Raw genomic sequence first — 19,896 nt, 5'->3', positions numbered from 1 at the left:
ACCATTTATCATTTACCATTTACTTGGTCAGTGGCAGCAGGGGGCAGCAATGAGCATTTCTGCACATTTCCTCAGTAACATTACCTCAGTGTGACCTCATAAGCCGTATCCAGCATATCCCTGCATTCTACGGAGCACGTGCAGCACTTACAAAGATTACCAGTGTGCCAGGTGACTCAAACCTGTACAGGCAGGTTTGATGCTCACAGAGGGAGAGGAAATGGGAGCTGGAGCTGAGATGTGCAGTCGACATAGCAACAACTGTGTGAGTGCAGTCTCCATAGAGACAGCTGTGTAAGTGCGGTCACCATAGAGACGGCTCTGTAGGTGCAGTCGCCATAGGGATACCTCTACTATAGCTACTGTCAATGTAGAGATGATCCTGTGCTGTAAGTGCAGTCACCGTTGAGACTGTGAATCTGATGGCAGTTTAACTGGGTTTTGATGAAAGAATCCAAGCAAGTCTAAGTCTTGCTTTCCTTTTATTCAAACAACATATTCTTTTACTGTGAAAGCAGAACCTCTTAACACTGCACAATCAAGCTTTCTCTTCTCCTCTTTTTATGACTCATTACACACACATTCTCACACTGTTTGTGTGCTGTCACACAAACACACGCACATGCACAGGTATATGCGTGCACATAGCCAATCTCACACATGCTTTCTGCAGTGAATAAAGTTCTGCACGGAAAGTGCCGTCAGATTCGGTTATTTGTGGCAGGAACTGCAGTTTCAGGGTGAGAGGCCACTTCCTCTTTGACCATCGAGCCATTTCCTGTGGAAAAGCTGTGTGCATGCATGCGTGTGTGTGTGTGTGTGAGAGCGAGAAAGTGGTTATGTGCACAGACTCTAAAAAGTGTTTTCTCTTTGAGGAGACAGAATTGAGAAGGGTAGAATTTCAGATGAGTTGTTGCGACAAGAGAATCTGCTGAGTTCCTCTCTGATATGGTTTGTGCTCTTGTGTCAGAACTTACACTCTCGCATTGTGCGGCATCTCTATTTGTAATGAGATCTTTGCAGGGAATCGTATCAACAACATCTTCGAGCTGGAAACCGGAGAACAACCGTGGTAACAACAACAGCAACAAAAGCCAGAATAATAATGATGATAAATGATTGTGCTGTTTATACATATTTATCTCCGTACAGAGAGAAGGGAGCAGAGAGAGCGGGGGGAGAGAAAGAGGTGGCGAGATGGTGAGGGGGTTGGAGGATGGGGAAGAGAGAGGATAAATAGAGGGAGGAGTGGTGGAGGATAGATGAACCCCTCCAAACACCCAAATGTGCCACTCTTGACAGCTGGTCCTCATTACTTATACTTGCCCCCAAATGCCATCTGCACCTCTCTGAAATACCCCAAACCACCATTTTATCCTCTTACAGTCTCTATAATTATACAGTCCCAAAATGTCCTTTCAACAGAAAAGATAGGGAATATGTACTGGGTTTTGTGTGTGTGTATGTGTCTGTGTGTGTGTGCGCGTGCAGCATGTGTTTATATGCGTGTGCACATGCATATGTCTGCATCAAAGTGTGTGTGCATGTACGAACGTACAGTATGTGGGGTTGGCATGTGTGTGAGAGTGTCTAAATACAGACAGGTGACAAATTAAAGGATAAACCAATATAAATATAAGGTGTCTTAGTAGGGAGTTGGGCCAACACAGTGATCCATTTGTGTTCAGTGATCCATTTGCATAATTTTTTAATAAATTATCCATTTGACTTCATTTTGGTTGTGGCTGTTCGTATCAAAGATATTTGCTAGTATTTCAAGTTTGGATGCCATACACCAAGTGGCACTTATGTAGAAAGCCAAGAAAGTATATATTATTGTGAATGAAGGTACTTTGAAATGTAACATGCCAGGACATAGCAGTAACAGCTTATGTTTTAGACAGTAGGCCTCTTATACCTTTTGAAGTACGGAAAGTTTAATTTGGATCGGAAACTTTCCACCTTACCTATAATAACTAAGTTATTGGTTATTTTATGGCCGGACCCAACTTTGGCATTGTATAAATTTTGAATAAATTGTCTACTTCATATCTAGGGGCACAATTTAGCATTTTTGAATGAACATAACTTTTGTTCTCAGCAGTACTATGAGAGTTGGAGTTCTTGAACTGAAACTGCACAGAAAATTGTTTCAGAATACATGATTTCGGGTTTTTCCCTGCTTTAATGCTATAATATGATATACTCTCAAAAATGTTCAGTCACAAGTGACATTTTGAGTGCCACCCCCCTTTTTGAAAGAGCCAATATCTCTATTGTTCTCTGTAGAATATACACTCACGAGCACTTTATTAGGAACATTTTTACTTTATTACATCTACTTATTCATGTGATTATCTAATCAGCCAATTGTGTGGGAGTAGTGCAATGCATACAATCATGTAGATACGGGTCAGGAGCATCAGGTAATGTTTAATCAACCTTCCGAATGGGGAAAAAATGTGACCAAAGTGACTTTGAGCGTGGAATGATTGTTGGTGACAGACAGGGTGGCTGCTGCTGCTGCTGCTGTGACAAACTGCTGATCTCCTGGGATTTCCATACACAACAGTCTCTAGAGTTTGCAGAGAATGGTGCAAAAAAGCAGTTCTGCGGGCAAAAACACCTTGTTAATGAGAAAGGTCAGTGGAGAAGGACCAGACTGGTCAAAGCTGACAGGAAGGTGACAGTAACGCAAATAACCACACATTACAACAGTGGTATGCTAAAGAGCATCTCTGAACACACAACATGTCAAACCTCTTAAGCGTATAGGCTACAGCAGCGGAAGACCAATAAGTCTAAAAAAATAAGTCTAATAAATATCTAATAAAGTGCTCACTGAGTGTATATGAGTGTGTGTGCATGTTAGACCTTCATGTCTTTAAGCCATGACTTTGCCTGATGATATTTTAATACTTGCAGTTAAATATAGCTTACAGTGAGGGACAGAGAAGGGAGGAGAGAGAGAGTTGGAGCAAAACCACCTCAGTCTGTGTAGCCTTCTGTCCCTCCATTGAAAGTGAGCTAAAACGAGTGCAAGAAGAGGTTCTCTTTCCTCCCTTCCCTCTCTCTCTCCATTTCTTAGTTGGTCTGAGGCACTGTGTGTGTGTGAGGGTGAGTGTGTGTGTGTGTGTGTGTGTGTGTGTGAGTGTGAGTGTGAGGGTGAGTGTATGTGTGTGAGTGTGAGTGTGAGGGTGAGTGTGTGTGTGTGTGTGTGTGTATGTGAGTGTGAGTGTGAGTGTGAGGGTGTGAGTGAGCGAGTGTGTGTGTGTGTGTGTGTGTGTGTGTGTGTGTGCGTTGTTGGGGTTTATTTGGTTAGGGGAGCTGGAAGGGAGGTTGTGGTTAAGGAATATTCTGATACCTTACAGCCAGAGTGCATTCTGGGACAATGAGATTAGCTTGCCTGTTTCTATTCGCAGCTGTGTGTCACAAATCAAAAAGAGACAGAAAGAGCAAGGAGGGGCAGGTAGAGGGAGGGCTGCAGGTAGAAAGAGACAGAGAAAGAAGTGTGTGGAAGTGTGTGGGAGTGTGTGGGAGTGTGTGGAAGTGTGTGGGAGTGTGTGGGAGTGTGTTTGAGTCAAATGAAAACACAACGCTTATTGACGGGTCACATGCACAAGACCCCAAATCCATATCCGTAACATCAGCTTCAGAACAAACCATAACACTGCAGAACAGACAGCTGTCAATCAATCGCCACAAAACTACCGGCTATCATTCAGACCATCATAGAATTAATGGCTGTTATGGGGCAGCCTATAGCCTACTGCAGGGGTCACCAACCCCTGTTCCTGTTGGGTTTTCACTGAGCTGCTGATGAGTAGAATCAGGTGTGCAAAATTTGGGTTGCAATGAAAACATACAGAACTGTAGATCTCCAGGAACCGGGTTGGTGACCACTGGCCTAGTGGTTAAATTGCTTGACTGGTGTAACCATAATAAGACCCATGCAGCTGTTGGTCCCTTGAGCAAGGCCCTTAACCTCACATTGCTCCAGGGAGGATTGGCCCCTACTTAGTCAAATCAACTGTAAGTCACTTTGGATAAAAGCGTCAGCTAAATAACTGTAATGTAATGTAAATATCATAGAGCGTTCAGCTATCATTCAAGCATCATGGACTGCACAGCCATCACTGTGATACATTTTTTTTAAATTGATGTAAAATCAATAGAAAGTCTCAGGAGGTTACTTTTAAAAGAAAAAATGACATAATACAAGTGTCTTTGGTAACAAAAACATGTTGCAGATCATAAATAATAAACATGACATGATAATATACTATGTTTGATTTAATTTTAATTGAGTGTCCCTTATATTAAGAGGAATACCGTAGAGACCTCAGGGAGGTCAAAAGTGAATGTCCTCACTTGAGGATGCAGGGTCTCACAAAGTGAAATTATTTGCATGGGAAATATTTTGAATGAAACGACATGACAGCAACCGAAAGAGGAGAGGAGAGGAGGCGCAGGAGGAGGTGGGGGAGGGAGGAAGTGTCTCACCATTGTAGGAGAGGCGGGGCTTGCTCAGACACATGATGAAGTGAACCTCCATCTCATTGGACGCCACCGACTTGGAGCAGATCGGACACCTGAAGCCTGTGGTGGAGATGGAGAGATCGTCAGAGAGGGCATTTCCAAAATGGCCGTTAAACATAGTACAGAGCATTGTGCAGTGCAATACAATACTTTATTGCCACATCAACAGAGTTGAGAGGGATTTGTCTTAGTGCAGCTCATTAAAACAGTCAGGCAGAGATACATGCATGGACATTGCTGAAAACACAAACAAAACATTGAGCCTTCCAATGCGCACCCTCTTACCCATCCCCAGTGAAATCAGAGAGGTTGAGCGGGTGCAAGAGAATAAACTTCATGGATTTTCTGTCCGAAAGAACTACAGGATTATGCAGAGGAAGTAGTATTCTGGTTTGAATGGGAATCAATGGGGTTTTTCCAACCTTGTCTGAGCAAGTTATTTGACACAGAAAGTCATATTTTAAAAAAATAAAAATAAAAATTGATTAGTAATTCCTTGGCAGTCAAGAAAACATTCTGATAAAAATGCAAATATTGTGAAGAAATATTTTAAATGACAGCACGGCTGTTCTGCCTGGCGCTAGACCTCATGCATATTTATGAAGTAGGTTTGACATTTATTCGGGAAGGTACCTTGCTGGATTGAATAACTTGATGAATTTGTTCCTGCTGTTACATTATCTTACACAGGAGACAAGCTTGTACCCACTTGAATATTAAAACTGTTTGGGTCAGTAAATTCCCTGATGGACAACAACAGTCTGGCTATAGCTTGTGAAAGCTGTTATTCATTGACGTGCATTATAACATACATATCTTGTCATTTCCTTCACCATCTTTAGTGAGACATAAATCTCTCACTGGGTGGTCCCCTTATCAGCAAAGCCCACATTCTGCATTTGGCTGAACCGTGTGTGTGCGTGCTTGCGTGTGTGTGAGAGTGTGTGCGTACATGCGCTTGTCCTTGTGTGTTTCTGGATTGATGTGCCTACAGTATGTGTTTGTGTGGGTCTGCGTGTGTACATGTGCGTGTGGTGTCCTGGAAAAGAAAGTGACGTTACATCTTTGTTCTTGTGACTCTGTTGTTGTTTTTTTCTCTTGGAGTGAGAGGAACATTTCCTTGGTGACTGTGTTTCCTAGCAACACCTTACGCAGGTGAGCACAAAAGGGGAAGATGGTGGGTCTCCAAAGACCTCTGACACTCGGGCAGACACGCCGCAGCTTCAGAAGTGAACTGTAAACTTGCAGTGTTACACAATAACGCTGTGGTGCAGCTTAGCAGGAACGGGAAGTCTGGCTTTGAGGCTGAAACCACAGAGTGACCGACTGAACCCCTCTACAGAAACACAGCCGTTACTTTCCCAGCATGCACTGCTTTGTCTTCTTCATGAACATCGAGGGTAGAGGCATATCCCCTACAAACAGGTGGAAGATTTCACTTGCAAACTTTGAGGCTGTGCCCAAATCAGCCTCCTAACTACTGTGTCCTTAAAGTATGTACTGTCTATTAGGAGTAGCATACTGTGTACTGTTTTTTTTGGTACGTGATGGGAAGTACACAAAATGTACTCTCCCTACTATTCTCCAGCCATACTGTGGAAGTGTGGTAAGACATTCGTCCATGTGCAGAACTTCTAGTTAACCATCTCAACTCATAGGCCAACAGAGGATGGGTATTCCCTATAGCCGGGTTTCTCCCGAGATTGGGAGTTTTTTCTTGCGACTGTTTGAGGGTTTTTCTCCCCTAAGGGAGTCGTTTACCTCATATGCTATGTGAGGGCTTAGGGCTGGTACTTCCCATTGTTTCTCCCCTTCTGTAACTCTATAAAGCGTCTATCGTACATTTGACAGTGAAAAGGGCAATACAAATAAAACCGAATTGAATTGAACAAGTGTACTCAGCGACTCTACTCGATAATAGGTGTTTTCAGCTGATCAGACACAGGCTGAATAAAATGAGAAGGATAACCTCCACGTCGAGACGCACAGCCATACGAAGCGCAGCCGGATGCGCGCCGGAGCTGAACGCTAAACGCTAAACGCCATCTGTTCCCCCGGCGCCGCGTCCCCCGGCCTGACCGGACCCTCACGGCGGACCGCAGCAGGGCGCCGACTGACCGTAGCGTCACCTCGAAAGCCCTGCGTCCCGCACGGTCGGCCGTAGGGCCCCGGCTGTCAGCGGAGTAAAAACCCGAGATGCGGTCAGCTGAGTTCACCGCGGTTCTGCCGCTCTCCGGGGGAAGTGGGAGGACGCTGAGGAAAAAGGAAACTTTCACGGATATGACTGGGCATTCCGACATTGGGGTGGAAAAAGAGGGGGGACCTTCCTATACTCAGGTGCAATTAGCTGATGCAGGCACCAACACTGAGACTAACTCCACCAGTATCCGGCGTGGGTCAAACACGCAATTGTTTTGGATTCAATTACCGTTTTTATTTTATTAGCTTGTCTGCTGCAGTTGAGCCAACCAAGAGGACCAGAAGGGGATTAACACTTATTGAGAGTATTTCATAGGTTCCAATACACAAGACAAGCTCAGTAAAGCAAAACAATTACGTATTTGAAACTCTGTCTGCTTAGCTGACGCAGGCACCAAAACTGCAGCTAACTCCACTGGTATCTATTGAGGTAATACTGATATCTGTCCAATAGGACCAAGGTGATCCAGTGATATCTCTCCCACCTGAGGCTGGTCGAAGCGGAGCTGTAACAGCCAATTAGTTTCAGACATACAGTATCCGTGAGCCAATAGAAACAGGTGATGTTGGCTCTGAGCCAATGAGGAGACTGGACATGGGCACAGATGGAGCCCCTGGGTGAAGGGAGACTGACAGGCTTTGCAATGTTACAATGAAGCTATAAAGTGCAGGTAGGCAAGGCAAAATAGGGAAGCACAGCTTCGGGATGTTGTCATACAAATCCATAAATATTCTCTGCACCAATGAAAGCGGGAGACACCTGAAAGGCAGAGAGTGCTGGAGTCACAGCCTGTCCTGTGGGGCATGTCAGGCGCTCTCCTCCATTGACAAATGCACAAACTTTCACTGGCTTCCACGCTCCCTCTCGGCTTCACGTTAAAATAAGGCACTTTCTGCTTCCGCTCTCGGCAGCAGAGACTGGGGAGGGTGACCCAGCAGCCGCATCAAGGGGGGAGGGAGAGAGACATAGGAATGCAGAGAGAGAGAGAGAGAGAGAGAGAGAGATGGAGGGGACTGAAACAGATAGGAGGAATGAACACAGTCTGATACCCCCCCCCGTGACAATCCCTACTGCATGCTACCCCCACCCCCCCACCCCCCTCCAATGCAGCTGACCCAGTTTCCACTGGCTGCTATTTTCAGCTTCTCTACAGGGAGAGAGTGCTGGAGAGAGGGATGGCTAGGGAGGAATGGAGAGAGGGATGGAGGAGAGAAAGAGAGAGAGATAATGAGGAGAGGTGAGAGCTTGGCGAGGGGGGGCGGGACAGGCCCGCTCCGGATCGGCACCGCCGGGTTCGGTTCGGCCCAGGGAACCTGCGGACGGTGCAGAGGGGCGAGACTTCGCGGCGCAGAGCGTTTCTGTGAGCAGGACGCGACAACACGGGCCAACAGCGAAACTAATTCTTCAAAGGAAGAACTGAACAGAGAGGCCTCTCGACACCAGGGTGCTTCTGCTTGTTGGGAATCGGCGTGTTTTCGCGAAGGATCGATACGTGCGGGTCCGCGAGGAATCGAAACGCTCGTTTCCACGAGGACTCGAAACGACTGAAGGAGAAATGGAAAGATTCACATTCGTGTGGAACCAACACGGTTTGTACTGATGAGGAACTGACACCTTCGTATTCAACATTCCCGAGGAAAATAAATGCTTGTTTTATATATATTTTTGATATTTTGCATGAGGAATCAAAATATGTGCTTTCACATGGAATAAAAACATTTGCATTCCTAAGAAGTTTCAACGTTTATGTCCACAAGGAATCATACAGTTTGCATTCATGAGGATTTGGTATATTTCGGCACTTTAGTCGTGTCTGTGTGTATGAGGTAATCAGAGCTGTAGCCTGCCCCTCCTGTACCTCTTCCTGATTGGCTGGGCTGCTGCTTGCCAGCATTCTCACTCTGCTCTGTGGAACACTCTGTAAAACACATTGAAAACACATTGAAAAACTGTACATTTTAGTGAAGGTGGTAGACCAAACTAATCAATACAGCCCCCTCGCGATTAACACCAAGGCCAGGCTAATGGCTAGGGCCACTCAGACCAAGCTAATCGATGGGAGCATTCCCGTACGCAGAAGCCATAGTGAAAGGCACTGAAAACCACATGCTAGAAGAATGTTACTCCACACGATCAGTGAATATACTCACTATGCATGCTAAACTACAGAGCTGAGTTAAGAGCCAACGAGCAGGGAGTGTTTAATTATCCAAAAGCTGCAGATATTCTCCAGACCCAAAGGCCTTCATTTCTCACAGCACTTCCCTGAGAGACCTTCACTCTGGCTCAGATTAGGAGCCCAGCCTATGAACCATGCCATACTTCCTGCTGAAGCTCAGCATCATTTCCCTGACCCCCTCCAGTATCAGCATCTCATTGTCGTCACCCCCCTTGTTCTGCTAGACTCCTGCTAGATACCTCTGTCTCAGCCACAGGGAAAGGAAGTGAGAGTGTGTATGTGTGTGTGTGTGTGTGTGTGTGTGTGTGTGTGTGTGTGTGTGAGAAAGATGTGCACATGTATCTGTGTACAGAGAGAAGTGTATATGTGCGCATGTTTTTGTGTACGCGAGAGAGGTGTGTGTGTGTGTGTGTGTGTGTGTGTAAGAGATGTCAGTGCATGTGTACATATCTGTGTATGTTTGTATGTGTACAATATACCAGCATGTGAGAAAGAGACACATGCTGACAGTAACAGATATTCTGATTTTAAATCCAGCTATTCAGCATTGACAACTCAAGGACATTCCTGCTTACTGACTGTCATCATCCATTAAGCACAACCTGTATCACTCTGACGCATCAAGTCCACATCAGTACTGAACGTCACACCAGTGTCTACGTGTGAGTGTGTGTGTGTGTGTGCATTTGTGCGAGTGCATGTGTGAGCACATAGGTGTGAATGTTTGTGTGTTCATGCGTATGTACTTCTGTGTGCATGGGTGTGTAAGAGACAATGAGAACACAGAAATGCTCATGTGTCTCTCCGTGCGTTTGTTGCTGTACATACGTATCTATGCTTTTGCCTGTTGCCAAGTTCTTGTCGAGTGGCTTCTTACTGTGTCTCACAGAAGAAACAAAAGCTTGTGAACACCTCCACACACTCAATGCTTTCCACCCTGTAATCACTGCCCCCCCCTCCCCCCATAAACACACTTTACTCTCTCCTTCAGTTCTCTGTTCACACACACACACACACACCTGTCAGCACCATAAGGAGCACACAATGGCACTCACTGGGTGGACACTATAGAAACCCAGGGTTGAGTTCTGCTTGTCCCTCCCCTGGAAGCAACACCGGGAAGCCCAAATAAGGTTCTGTTGTTATGACATCACTCTCAACGCCACTCCACTCTGCCAACTCTTTACTGTACAAGAGAAAAGAGCAGTTCCCATGGAAACAGCAGGGTGAGAGGAGGGAGAGAAGAAGGGAAAGTAGCAGAGGAACATTGAGCAAGATGGAGAGCAGGAGAAATGAACTGGACCTGTTGTTTTTTTGTTTTTGTTTTCCTAGAATAATCCTTTTTACATTTAATCCGGCCCAAAGATTGTGACACCTGTCTGAATCAATATGGTCAATGTGGGGTGTATGGACTGTGGGTGGTGTTGGGGGGTGCTGGGATATACAGAGTTGATTGTGATGTAGGGGGTGTATAGTGTATTGTTAGTGGTAGAGGTAGGATGTTCTGGGTGGCAGTGGGTATTGTAAGTAATATGGTGGATGGGGTGAATGCTGAGCTCTATTCATGTATACTGTAGAAAGGATTCCTTTAAGTCACAGGGATAAAACAGTCTGGTACCAGAGAACCAGCTGCCACAGCGCCTGCACCAGCACCTTGTCTTTTTCCAAAGATATGTCAAATGTGATGGCTGTTACTCAGGCAGGGATGTTGGGAGATATTAGTGACAGGAAGTACCTCTCCAGGAAGGAGAAGTACCTCTCCTGTTCTCTCCCTTTTCCTCCCTGCCTCTCTCTCTCTCTCTCTCTCTCTCTCTCTCATTCTCACTTTGCTGTCTTGAGGAAATTTGTCTGAATGTGGGTATGTTGTGGGGGCGGAATGTGTGTGTGTGTGTCTGTGTGTGTGTGTGTGTGTGTGCGCGAATGCATGCGAGCAAGCGAGTGAGTGAGTGAGAGAGAGGGAAAGAGAGAGTGAGAGTCTCAGTTGTATTGTGACCTATATTTCAGGACAGATCAGCACAGATGTCCCGCCTGCACTACAGTGCAGTGATTCCTGAAAAACACTTAAAACACATTCCCTCACTCTGTTTGTGCTCCATTACACACAAGCAGGCACGCGCACGCACACACACACACACACACACACACACAGACACACACACACACACACACAGACAGACACACATGCACACACATACGTACATGAACAGTGTGAAAACATATTTGCCCCCTTCCTGAGTTATTGCCTATCTGTCACACCAAATGGTTTCAGATCTTTAAAAAAAATGCTATATTTGACCAAGGGAACCTGAGGCAAACACAAACAATTCATCAACCACCCAATTCACCCTTCTGAAAATATCATTGCCCCTTTAAACTTAACTGGTTCCACCTTTAGCCACAATAATTGCAACCAAACGCTTCCAATAATTTGATATCAGCCTTTTACGTTGTTGTTGAGGACTTTTAGCACTGCACATACACACAAATAATTATCTGAATTTATGTGAGACTGGGCTCATTGTCCTATTTACTGTCTCAATAGTTTCCTGGCGTCCGCATTAAGACTGACCACTGGTTTGAAAAACAGGCAACACTTTCTTTGAAAGATCCTTCATGACAGATAACTGCTTCATGAGTATGACATAAACACTTGCATATGCATTGCATAAGTATTTGGACAACAGAAGAATCAATTCTAGACCTTTTGCCCGCTCTTTTATGCATGAACTAATGATAAAGCATAACACACCTGTCCAAGAAACATTTGAGCAGCCAATTGTCCAATTACTTTTGGTCCCCTAAAATTGCAGGGACTATGCATATAAAGTGGCTACAATTCCTACACTGTTCACCCAACATGGATGTAAAAACCCTCAAATTACATTACATTAATGGCATTTGGCAGATGCTCTTATCCAGAGCAACGCACAGTTCATTAGACGAAGCAGGAGACAATCCTCCCCTGGAGCAATGCAGGGTTAAGGGCCTTGCTCAAGGGCCCAACGGCTGTGTGGATCTTATTGTTGCCACACCGGGGATTGAACCACCGACCTTGCAGGTTCCAGTGATGTACCTTAACCACTACGCTACAGGCCACCCCCTCGAGGTCTGCACCATAACGTCATTGTTTTATTTCAAATGCAAACTGTTGGGAGTAGAGAGCCAAAACAACAAAAATATGTGTCACTGTCCAAATACTTGCATGAGTGCACTGTATCTCAATAACCTTAAGTAATGAGGAGAGAAGTGTGTGTGTCAGTTGGTATGTCGAATCATGCCTGTTTGCAGTTATTGACATAATTATTTATGAATGCTTGGGCCGGTTTCACAGGAACAGATTACGCTTGAGTTGTGTATGGAGGATCTTCATTTCAAAGTAGATTTGGTCTAGGACTAAACTTAAACTCTCTCCGCGGAACTGGCACTTTATGTAGTGTTTACTAAGGTGCTGTGCGTGAGTTATAAAACCGCCATATAGTTTTTATCCAAAATAACATGCCTTGCTTTGGAAATGTAGTGATGTTTATACCTACTACACTATCAAAGAAACATAACTTGCAATGGAAAATGATGAGCATCAAGTAAGGTCACGGAGAGTCTGTACTCTGTCGTATTTCTCAGCACACATTATCATAATAACTTTTATGATACATTTTAAAAGCCATTTTTACACCAAAATCCAGCTTGCTATTTCAAATAATCTTATTGTGGCTCACCTCTAGGTGACGCCAAGCGTACGACAGATGCAATGAGGTATGTGTGTGTTCTTGGGGCTAATTTGTTTGAACCAGCCAATTCAAATGATGCTTTTCCCTCAAGTGAGCAGCTTTCAAAATGGCAGACAACAGTCAGTGTCTGAGGGGGGGGGGGGGGGGGGGGATTTCACACGCAGTCAAAACATGAATATGTATTACCTTGTTAATCAAATATAAACACAAATGTTACGGACCAAAGGTTACAAGGCTTGGAGGGAAAACAATAAAAGAGATGTCAATAATAACAAATGTGACAAAAATGCCATAGTGCCAGTAAAATGAATGTCAAAGAAAATGAAAGTCATGGAAAAACAAAAAAGATGATTTAGAAATCCACTTCCAAAACTATTCTCAAAACATCTGATAAATCAGAATCAAACACATCAGTATGAAAAGCATTTGATATTGACGCATGTGGTTCAAACATCACTTTGAAATATTTTAAACTGAGAAAACACTTCAGCAAATCCCTGAGAATTTTCAACAAAAGCATGTTACCAGCCACAATGGACACTTTTATGAAAGAACGACTTTGCATTGAAAATATTGATGCCTCTTTTCAAACTGCAGCCAATCTGCGGAAATTTCAGTGGCGTCTGAAAGATCTTCCTACAACACGTGGGAGACATATTCTTCACTCTGGTGACCCGACATCTGCACATAATGCTAAAAGTGGGTTACAGAAACCTGGGTCACATACGTGATAGTTTTGGATTCTAATACTTTGCTGTGCTCAATTGATCTTGCCTGGTGCAAGTGAACCAACCGAAAGGACCGAAAGGTGAAGTTTGAACTTTTTGAGAGTGTTTCATAGGTTCCATTTTACCAGACAAGCTCAAGCGTGGAAAGGTATTTGAAGTCCTGCCTTAAAATGGACTCTTCTGCCTGGTTCCTCCAAATCATTTGTAACAAGTCACAATGCACATTTGTCAGATGTCAGATGTACATCATATGTACTCTGTTAGAGTTGAATTAACACTGGACATTGTACTGTGTAGTCACTGGAATCCAAAAATGTATGTCCATCCTATAAACTCAATTTAAACTCTATTTTCAAGTCCATTTGATTGGGCAGCGAGTAATGCTTATACCTTCAGGTCATGTGATTGGATAGCGAGTAATGCTTATACCTGCAGTCCGTTTGATTGGACAGCGAGTAATGCTTATACCTGCAGTCCGTTTGATTGGGCAGCAAGTAATGCTTATACCTGCTTATATACACCTGTGGTCGTCACTCCTGGTCCTGGAGAGCCGCAGGGTGTGCTGGCTTTTGTTGTTCCTCAGCACTTACTTGATCAATTAAAGCAGTTAATTACACAGTAAACTCACCTCATCTTGTTTCTTGAGTCTGAATTGGTTGCTGTTATTAAGGTGAAAACAAAAACCAGCACACCCTGAGGCTTTCCAGGACCAGGGTCAAGGACCAATGGTACATGTGATTGGACAGAAGGTAATGCTTATACCTTCAGGTCATGTGATTGGATAGCGAGTAATGCTTATACCTTCAGGCCGTGTGATTGGGCAGCGAGTAATGCTTATACCTTCAGGTCGTGTGATTGGATAGCGAGTAATGCTTATACCTTCAGTCCGTTTGATTGGACAGCGAGTAATGCTTATACCTGCAGTCCGTTTGATTGGACAGCGAGTAATGGTAATACACTCAGTCTGTGTGATTCTGGTGTAACATTCGCCTACTGTGTGACCTTGGCGTGTTGAAACAGCGATGGCTCCAACGTCCTGGAAACCACCTCCGCCCCCGCCACCTGCACTTCAGGCAATCCTCGTTTTGCTCGCTTTTCAGACCATGTGAACTGAAGGAAATCGATCTGCATATTCTCTGTGCATTTGAATAATTACAGGCCCTAAATGCAGCTCCATTCAGGAAAACGGCCAAACGTCTCATGTGACAGACAGCCCCGTTTAAGCAGCTCAGACATTGTCATTAGTTTTGAACAAAACCTGACGCGAGAAAGCAGTGCAACTTAAGTACCACTGACACCGCAGTTAGGTAAACACAATCCAGCCAGGTGACAGGGCAAGGATTATTTTACAGCCACAAGAACAAGTTTGATTTGTATATGTAAAGCTTCATTTTCCAAAAATATGTAAATTAGTGTGCTTTATTAATGATTTAAGGGAATGAAGATGCTGGTGTAGGCACTGTGGCTGCTGGTTCTCTGGTACCAGACTGTTTTTTCCCTGTGACTTAAAGGAATCCTTTCTACAGTATACATGAATAGAGCTCAGCATTCACCCCATCCACCATATTACTTACAATACCCACTGCCACCCAGAACATCCTACCTCTATCACTCACTAACAATACACTATACACCCCCTACATCGCAATCAACTCTGTATATCCCAGTACCCCCCAACACCACCCACAGTCCATATACCCCCACTAAGGGATACTCCCTTCATCCCTGGTTTCAATATTTTGTGCAAACACCCCTGACAAAGATGACAGCCATGAGTTTTTTTCCTTTAATTTGTGATTATACTTGGGTTCTTCGTGGCCTCCCTCACCATCTCCTTCACTATCTGTGGAGACAACGTGCGTCCTCCTGGCAAGTTTGCAACCATTCCATATGCTTTAAACTTTTTATTATTGCACTTACAGTGCTAAGTGGTATGATTATTTTGTTTGTACCAAAAAGCAGACCCGTGATTGTTCAGTTACCATCTGTCTCTTCTGAATTGACAGTTCGTTGGAATTCCCCATGCTGATGGATGACAAAGGGGATTTTGGAATGACAAAGGAAGTGAAAGAATGACACAGTATAGTTAAACAGAGATTAAATTGTATCGCGAATTTCACTTCGTTTGATTTTATTTATAATAATTGTTAGAGGTGGCAAAACTTTTAACACCTAAAAATGAGATCACTTAATAAAAACATTGAAACATGAGAATAAATGTAGAGCAGTGGTCAGTGTTTCAGTAGATGTCCTTGAGGTGAAATATATGTGTGTGTGTGTGTGTGTGTGTGTGTTTGTGTGTGTGTGTGTGTGTTTGTGTGTGGGGCACAACACTAATGAAAGGGCACCCAATTTCTTTTCAGCACATTAAGAGAGATTACGCCTCCAATTTGCCAATTATGGTATGGTCAATTATGCCAAACCACGGCAAAAGTAAACTGTGATTGATGGCGAGTGGTATGTTGCTTTAAAATGCACATTTCAAATAGAAACTGTGATGGAGATGAGACCAGTAGATGCAGAAATATTCCTATTTTATGTATGTGCTCACGATGCAGGGGGTGTGAAATATAATCTGTTCCTATTTGGCTCAGCTCAGCGTGTCTGTAATACACTGTAAATTCTCTGAGCTTTGCGAGTAGAGACAGACCATCCTTCTCCAGGTGCTCTAAACCACATACTGCTCCTACCAGCCCTCCTGCCAAGTCCTATTGATCAGGGGGGAATCCGATGATTAGCTTATTGACCTGGATACCGTACCTTCGAGCTTGCCTCTCAACCTTTGCTTGATCGCAGGTCCAAACAATGGATTACCTATCCAGGTGAAACACAGTCTCTAATCACTAAGATTTAAAGATGAATCTTGAATCCACTCACTCAGATTTTCTGAAATATTTTGCAGTGTCTTTGATTTCTCAACATCTTTTTTTCTTCATTTGTATCTGAATGTATTTCATAGACATGTTACACCAGACCTGACTCAAATTGTAAAGTCTGCAAACCCCAGCTTCATATGTATTTGGCCCAGGTCTATGGAACACCAAACTGCAAATTTGAAAGATTTCACTCAGTATATTAATCCACCATGTTCTCTGACACTATGTAAAAAAAATATTTTTAATCTGAATCTGAATCTGCCTGATTTTATACAACATTTTATACAGAATTCACAAGTCTCCAGCAGGAAGACTGGCACAGGTGTGTTCGTGCGGCCTCACGTGCCATTTAGTGGGAGGTAATCTCTTGCTAAAATGGCAGACTCAATGCCAGCGGATCTGAGATGCTGGAGAAACCACAGACACACACAGACCTCCCTAAGATATACACCTGCACAGCTGTAGAACCTTCTTCACCATATTAACCACACTGACGGGTGACTCCCCCTGCCCACTAGGGGCAGTGTTGGAGAATAAGGAGTTTCAAATCAGGTGTAATTCCCATCTGCTGGGGGCAGTTCTGACTTGTGGGGCGGAGGTGGGGGGGGGCGGGGATGGCGAGGTCACTGGGGAGGAATGTCCCCACAGGAGTGTCCAGCCTGTTTGTTTCCTGGAATTTCAAGGTCCAGTGCTACACCGAGAGACCCTTATGAACAGGGGTCACTGGGGTTTAATCTGTCCACCCCCCTCTACACCACGCTCCTGTAACCCAACCCTGTGCTATACCCCACCCCCCTCTACACCACGCTCCCGTAACCCAACCCTACACCCCACCCTCCTCTACACCACGCTCCTGTAACCCAACCCTGCACTATACCCCACCCTCCTCTACACCACCCTCCCGTAACCCAACCCTGTGCTATACCCCACCCCCCTCTACACCACGCTCCCCTAACCCAACCCTGCGCCATACCCCACCCCCCCCTACACCACGCTCCCGTAACCCAACCCTGTGCTATACCCCACCCCCCTCTACACCACGCTCCCGTAACCCAACCCTACACCCCACCCTCCTCTACACCACGCTCCTGTAACCCAACCCTGCACTATACCCCACCCTCCTCTACACCACCCTCCCGTAACCCAACCCTGTGCTATACCCCACCCCCCTCTACACCACGCTCCCCTAACCCAACCCTGCGCCATACCCCACCCGCCCCTACACCACGCTCCCGTAACCCAACCCTGTGCTATACCCCACCCCCCTCTACACCACGCTCCCGTAACCCAACCCTACACCCCACCCCCCTCTACACCACACTCCCGTAACCCAACCCTGTGCTATACCCCACCCTCCTCTACACCACCCTCCCGTAACCCAACCCTGTGCTATACCCCACCCTCCTCTACACCACCCTCCCGTAACCCAACCCTGTGCTATACCCCACCCTCCTCTATACCACGCTCCGGTAACCCAACCCTACACCCCACCCTCCTCTACACCACGCTCCCGTAACCCAACCCTGTGCTATACCCCACCCTCCTCTACACCACACTCCCGTAACCCAACCCTGTGCTATACCCCACACCCCTCTACACCACGCTCCCGTAACCCAACCCTACACCCCAGCCTCCTCCCGCTCTTGTCTGGCTCTGAGCGAGGCCTCCTGTGGATTAGAGCTCACGCTGGTTTGGACACCTGTAGCTGTGCGTGCGAACAGCCATTTTGCGGAGCCATGAGACAGGCAGGCCTCGTCTCCTCTGAGGAGGCAGACGACCAGGAGGAGATAAAAAAAAGGGTTCAGATTTGGATGTCTGGCTCTCCCTCCCTCAGGGACCGTGCTTTAATGAGTGCCAGGGGACGGCACCGCGGTTCAGGCCCTGACAAGCCCTCCGATACACTACAGGCTGAGGTGAGCCAGAGATAATGATGCTGCACAGAATCACAAACTCTCTCACACACACACACACTCACACACACACAAATGCACAGACACAAATGCGGAGACACACATATATACACCCTCTCACACTTTCACATGCACATAAATACAGAGACATAGTCTTACAGTTAGACGTGCATGCCGACTCAAACATTGACTGCACACACAAACGTGTGTGTATGTTATGCACATATTCTTTCTCGTCTCATACACAGACACACGTTCTTTCTCTTCAGCACACAAGTACACATGCGCACACCTACGAAAACGCGCATTCTGACACGGTTCATGTGTGCACACACGAAACATGCGCGTTAGCATACACACGCATAAACACACACACAGGCAAAATGTCTCCGTCAGACGAAGCAATAGGCCTGAGCAGATTCTGAATCATTCACTTTATATCGCGTGCTGACAGTCCGCCAACACTGATCAGTTGGCACGCAGGAGCCACATACAAGCAGACAAATCCACCGCACCCTTACTTTCCGCAAGCATAAACAATGCCTGCGCATCTTCACCGTATAGTTTATGGTTCGCATCATCTCTTCGAGGTCATCTGCGGTGTGTGGAAAGTTAAACCGTGAATATTTATATCACTGATGTCATTATCTCTCGCTGTAAGCAGGCGGTGTTGTGCGTGCTGTCGGTAAACTGTACTTACCGCTGTGAGCGCTGAACCACCGGGGCGCTATGTGCAGGGGCAAGGTGTCTGCGAGCGACCCCCGAGATCCCAGATACAGCATACCGTCCGTATGGTGCCCCCCGCCCGTTTCTTGGTAACCGTTTCCATGAGCCGTATTCGACCCAGAATCTCCCCCGGCTCTGTCAGTGTCGCCAGTCCCTCGGGCGGTGTAAAATCCGAATGGCACCGCGGCACTGTGATCTATGCCCATCCCTGCCACGGAACTCACGGATCGGCTGCGCAAACCCATTGCGCCGCTTGGTCGGTAGTGCCCGAAGTGGGCCGTGGGTGGCACTGCGCTGTCATCCGTCGAGACACCGGGAAAAGCTCCCCGGGGCCGCCCCGCTGTGCTCTGCTTACCCCCCATCCAAAGCACCAGAGGACACGGTACGAGGTTCTATAAACCGGGGGTCTGCTGTCAATTGAGAGCCGTCAGAGGAAACGGCCCCGATGTGCCCTGTCTGTTGAGGTCTAGAAACCCCAGATCCGCTTCGGGCAGCGACAGACACAAGCTAAAAAAACGGGTTGTCAAGTCTGACTAAACCAGCTGTGCCCAACAGACGCAACAGCGCATTTCCCTAACCGGAACATGAGCAAACTGAAAGTCCCGTATCGCCCTCACAAAGGAAAAATAAGAATAGATTAATGAGTCAGTCGAATTTAACCGAAGGACAAAAATCCTAGTGGTTTTGAAAGGCAGGACAAAATGTAACTCGTTCTGTCCCCTTCAAAAAATTACAGGACAACCTGCTCAAATCACAACAGAGGCGCGCAGCGAAGCAGCGGAACCGAAAGCCGCTCTCAAACCGCAGTCCCTTCCTTTGAAATATTATTTAACTTCGGAATGCAGGTCTACTGGGCACACCATGACACCAACTACTGCAGTCTGTCCGTCTCTCCGCTTGTCCCTCTGCCGACGGCGTGTGGCGGCGTCTGCTGTGCGCTCTGTGTGCCGCAGATTCGGGTCAATGTGTGCCGCTCCCCTGTTCTCTCATATCCGCGCTCGTCTCTACTG

General features: G+C 45.9%; 1 protein-coding gene across 1 annotated transcript in view; it reads right to left on the bottom strand.

Moving 5' to 3' along the window:
* znrf1 (zinc and ring finger 1) overlaps positions 1-19,896 on the bottom strand; it is a 25,596-nt gene extending 5,700 nt beyond the window's left edge. Inside the window, exons 1-2 of the mRNA XM_061222015.1 lie at positions 18,861-19,896; positions 4,504-4,599 (exon numbers count right to left, since the gene is read on the bottom strand). Of these exons, the coding sequence (XP_061077999.1) occupies positions 4,504-4,599; positions 18,861-19,248 (484 nt within the window). The 5' untranslated portion in view covers positions 19,249-19,896. The remainder of the gene's footprint in view (positions 1-4,503; positions 4,600-18,860) is intronic.

This window comes from Conger conger, chromosome 15, assembly GCF_963514075.1.
Source record: "Conger conger chromosome 15, fConCon1.1, whole genome shotgun sequence".
In the NCBI taxonomy this organism is placed as follows: Eukaryota; Metazoa; Chordata; class Actinopteri; order Anguilliformes; family Congridae; genus Conger; species Conger conger.
This window is presented reverse-complemented; position numbering and strand designations above follow the sequence as displayed.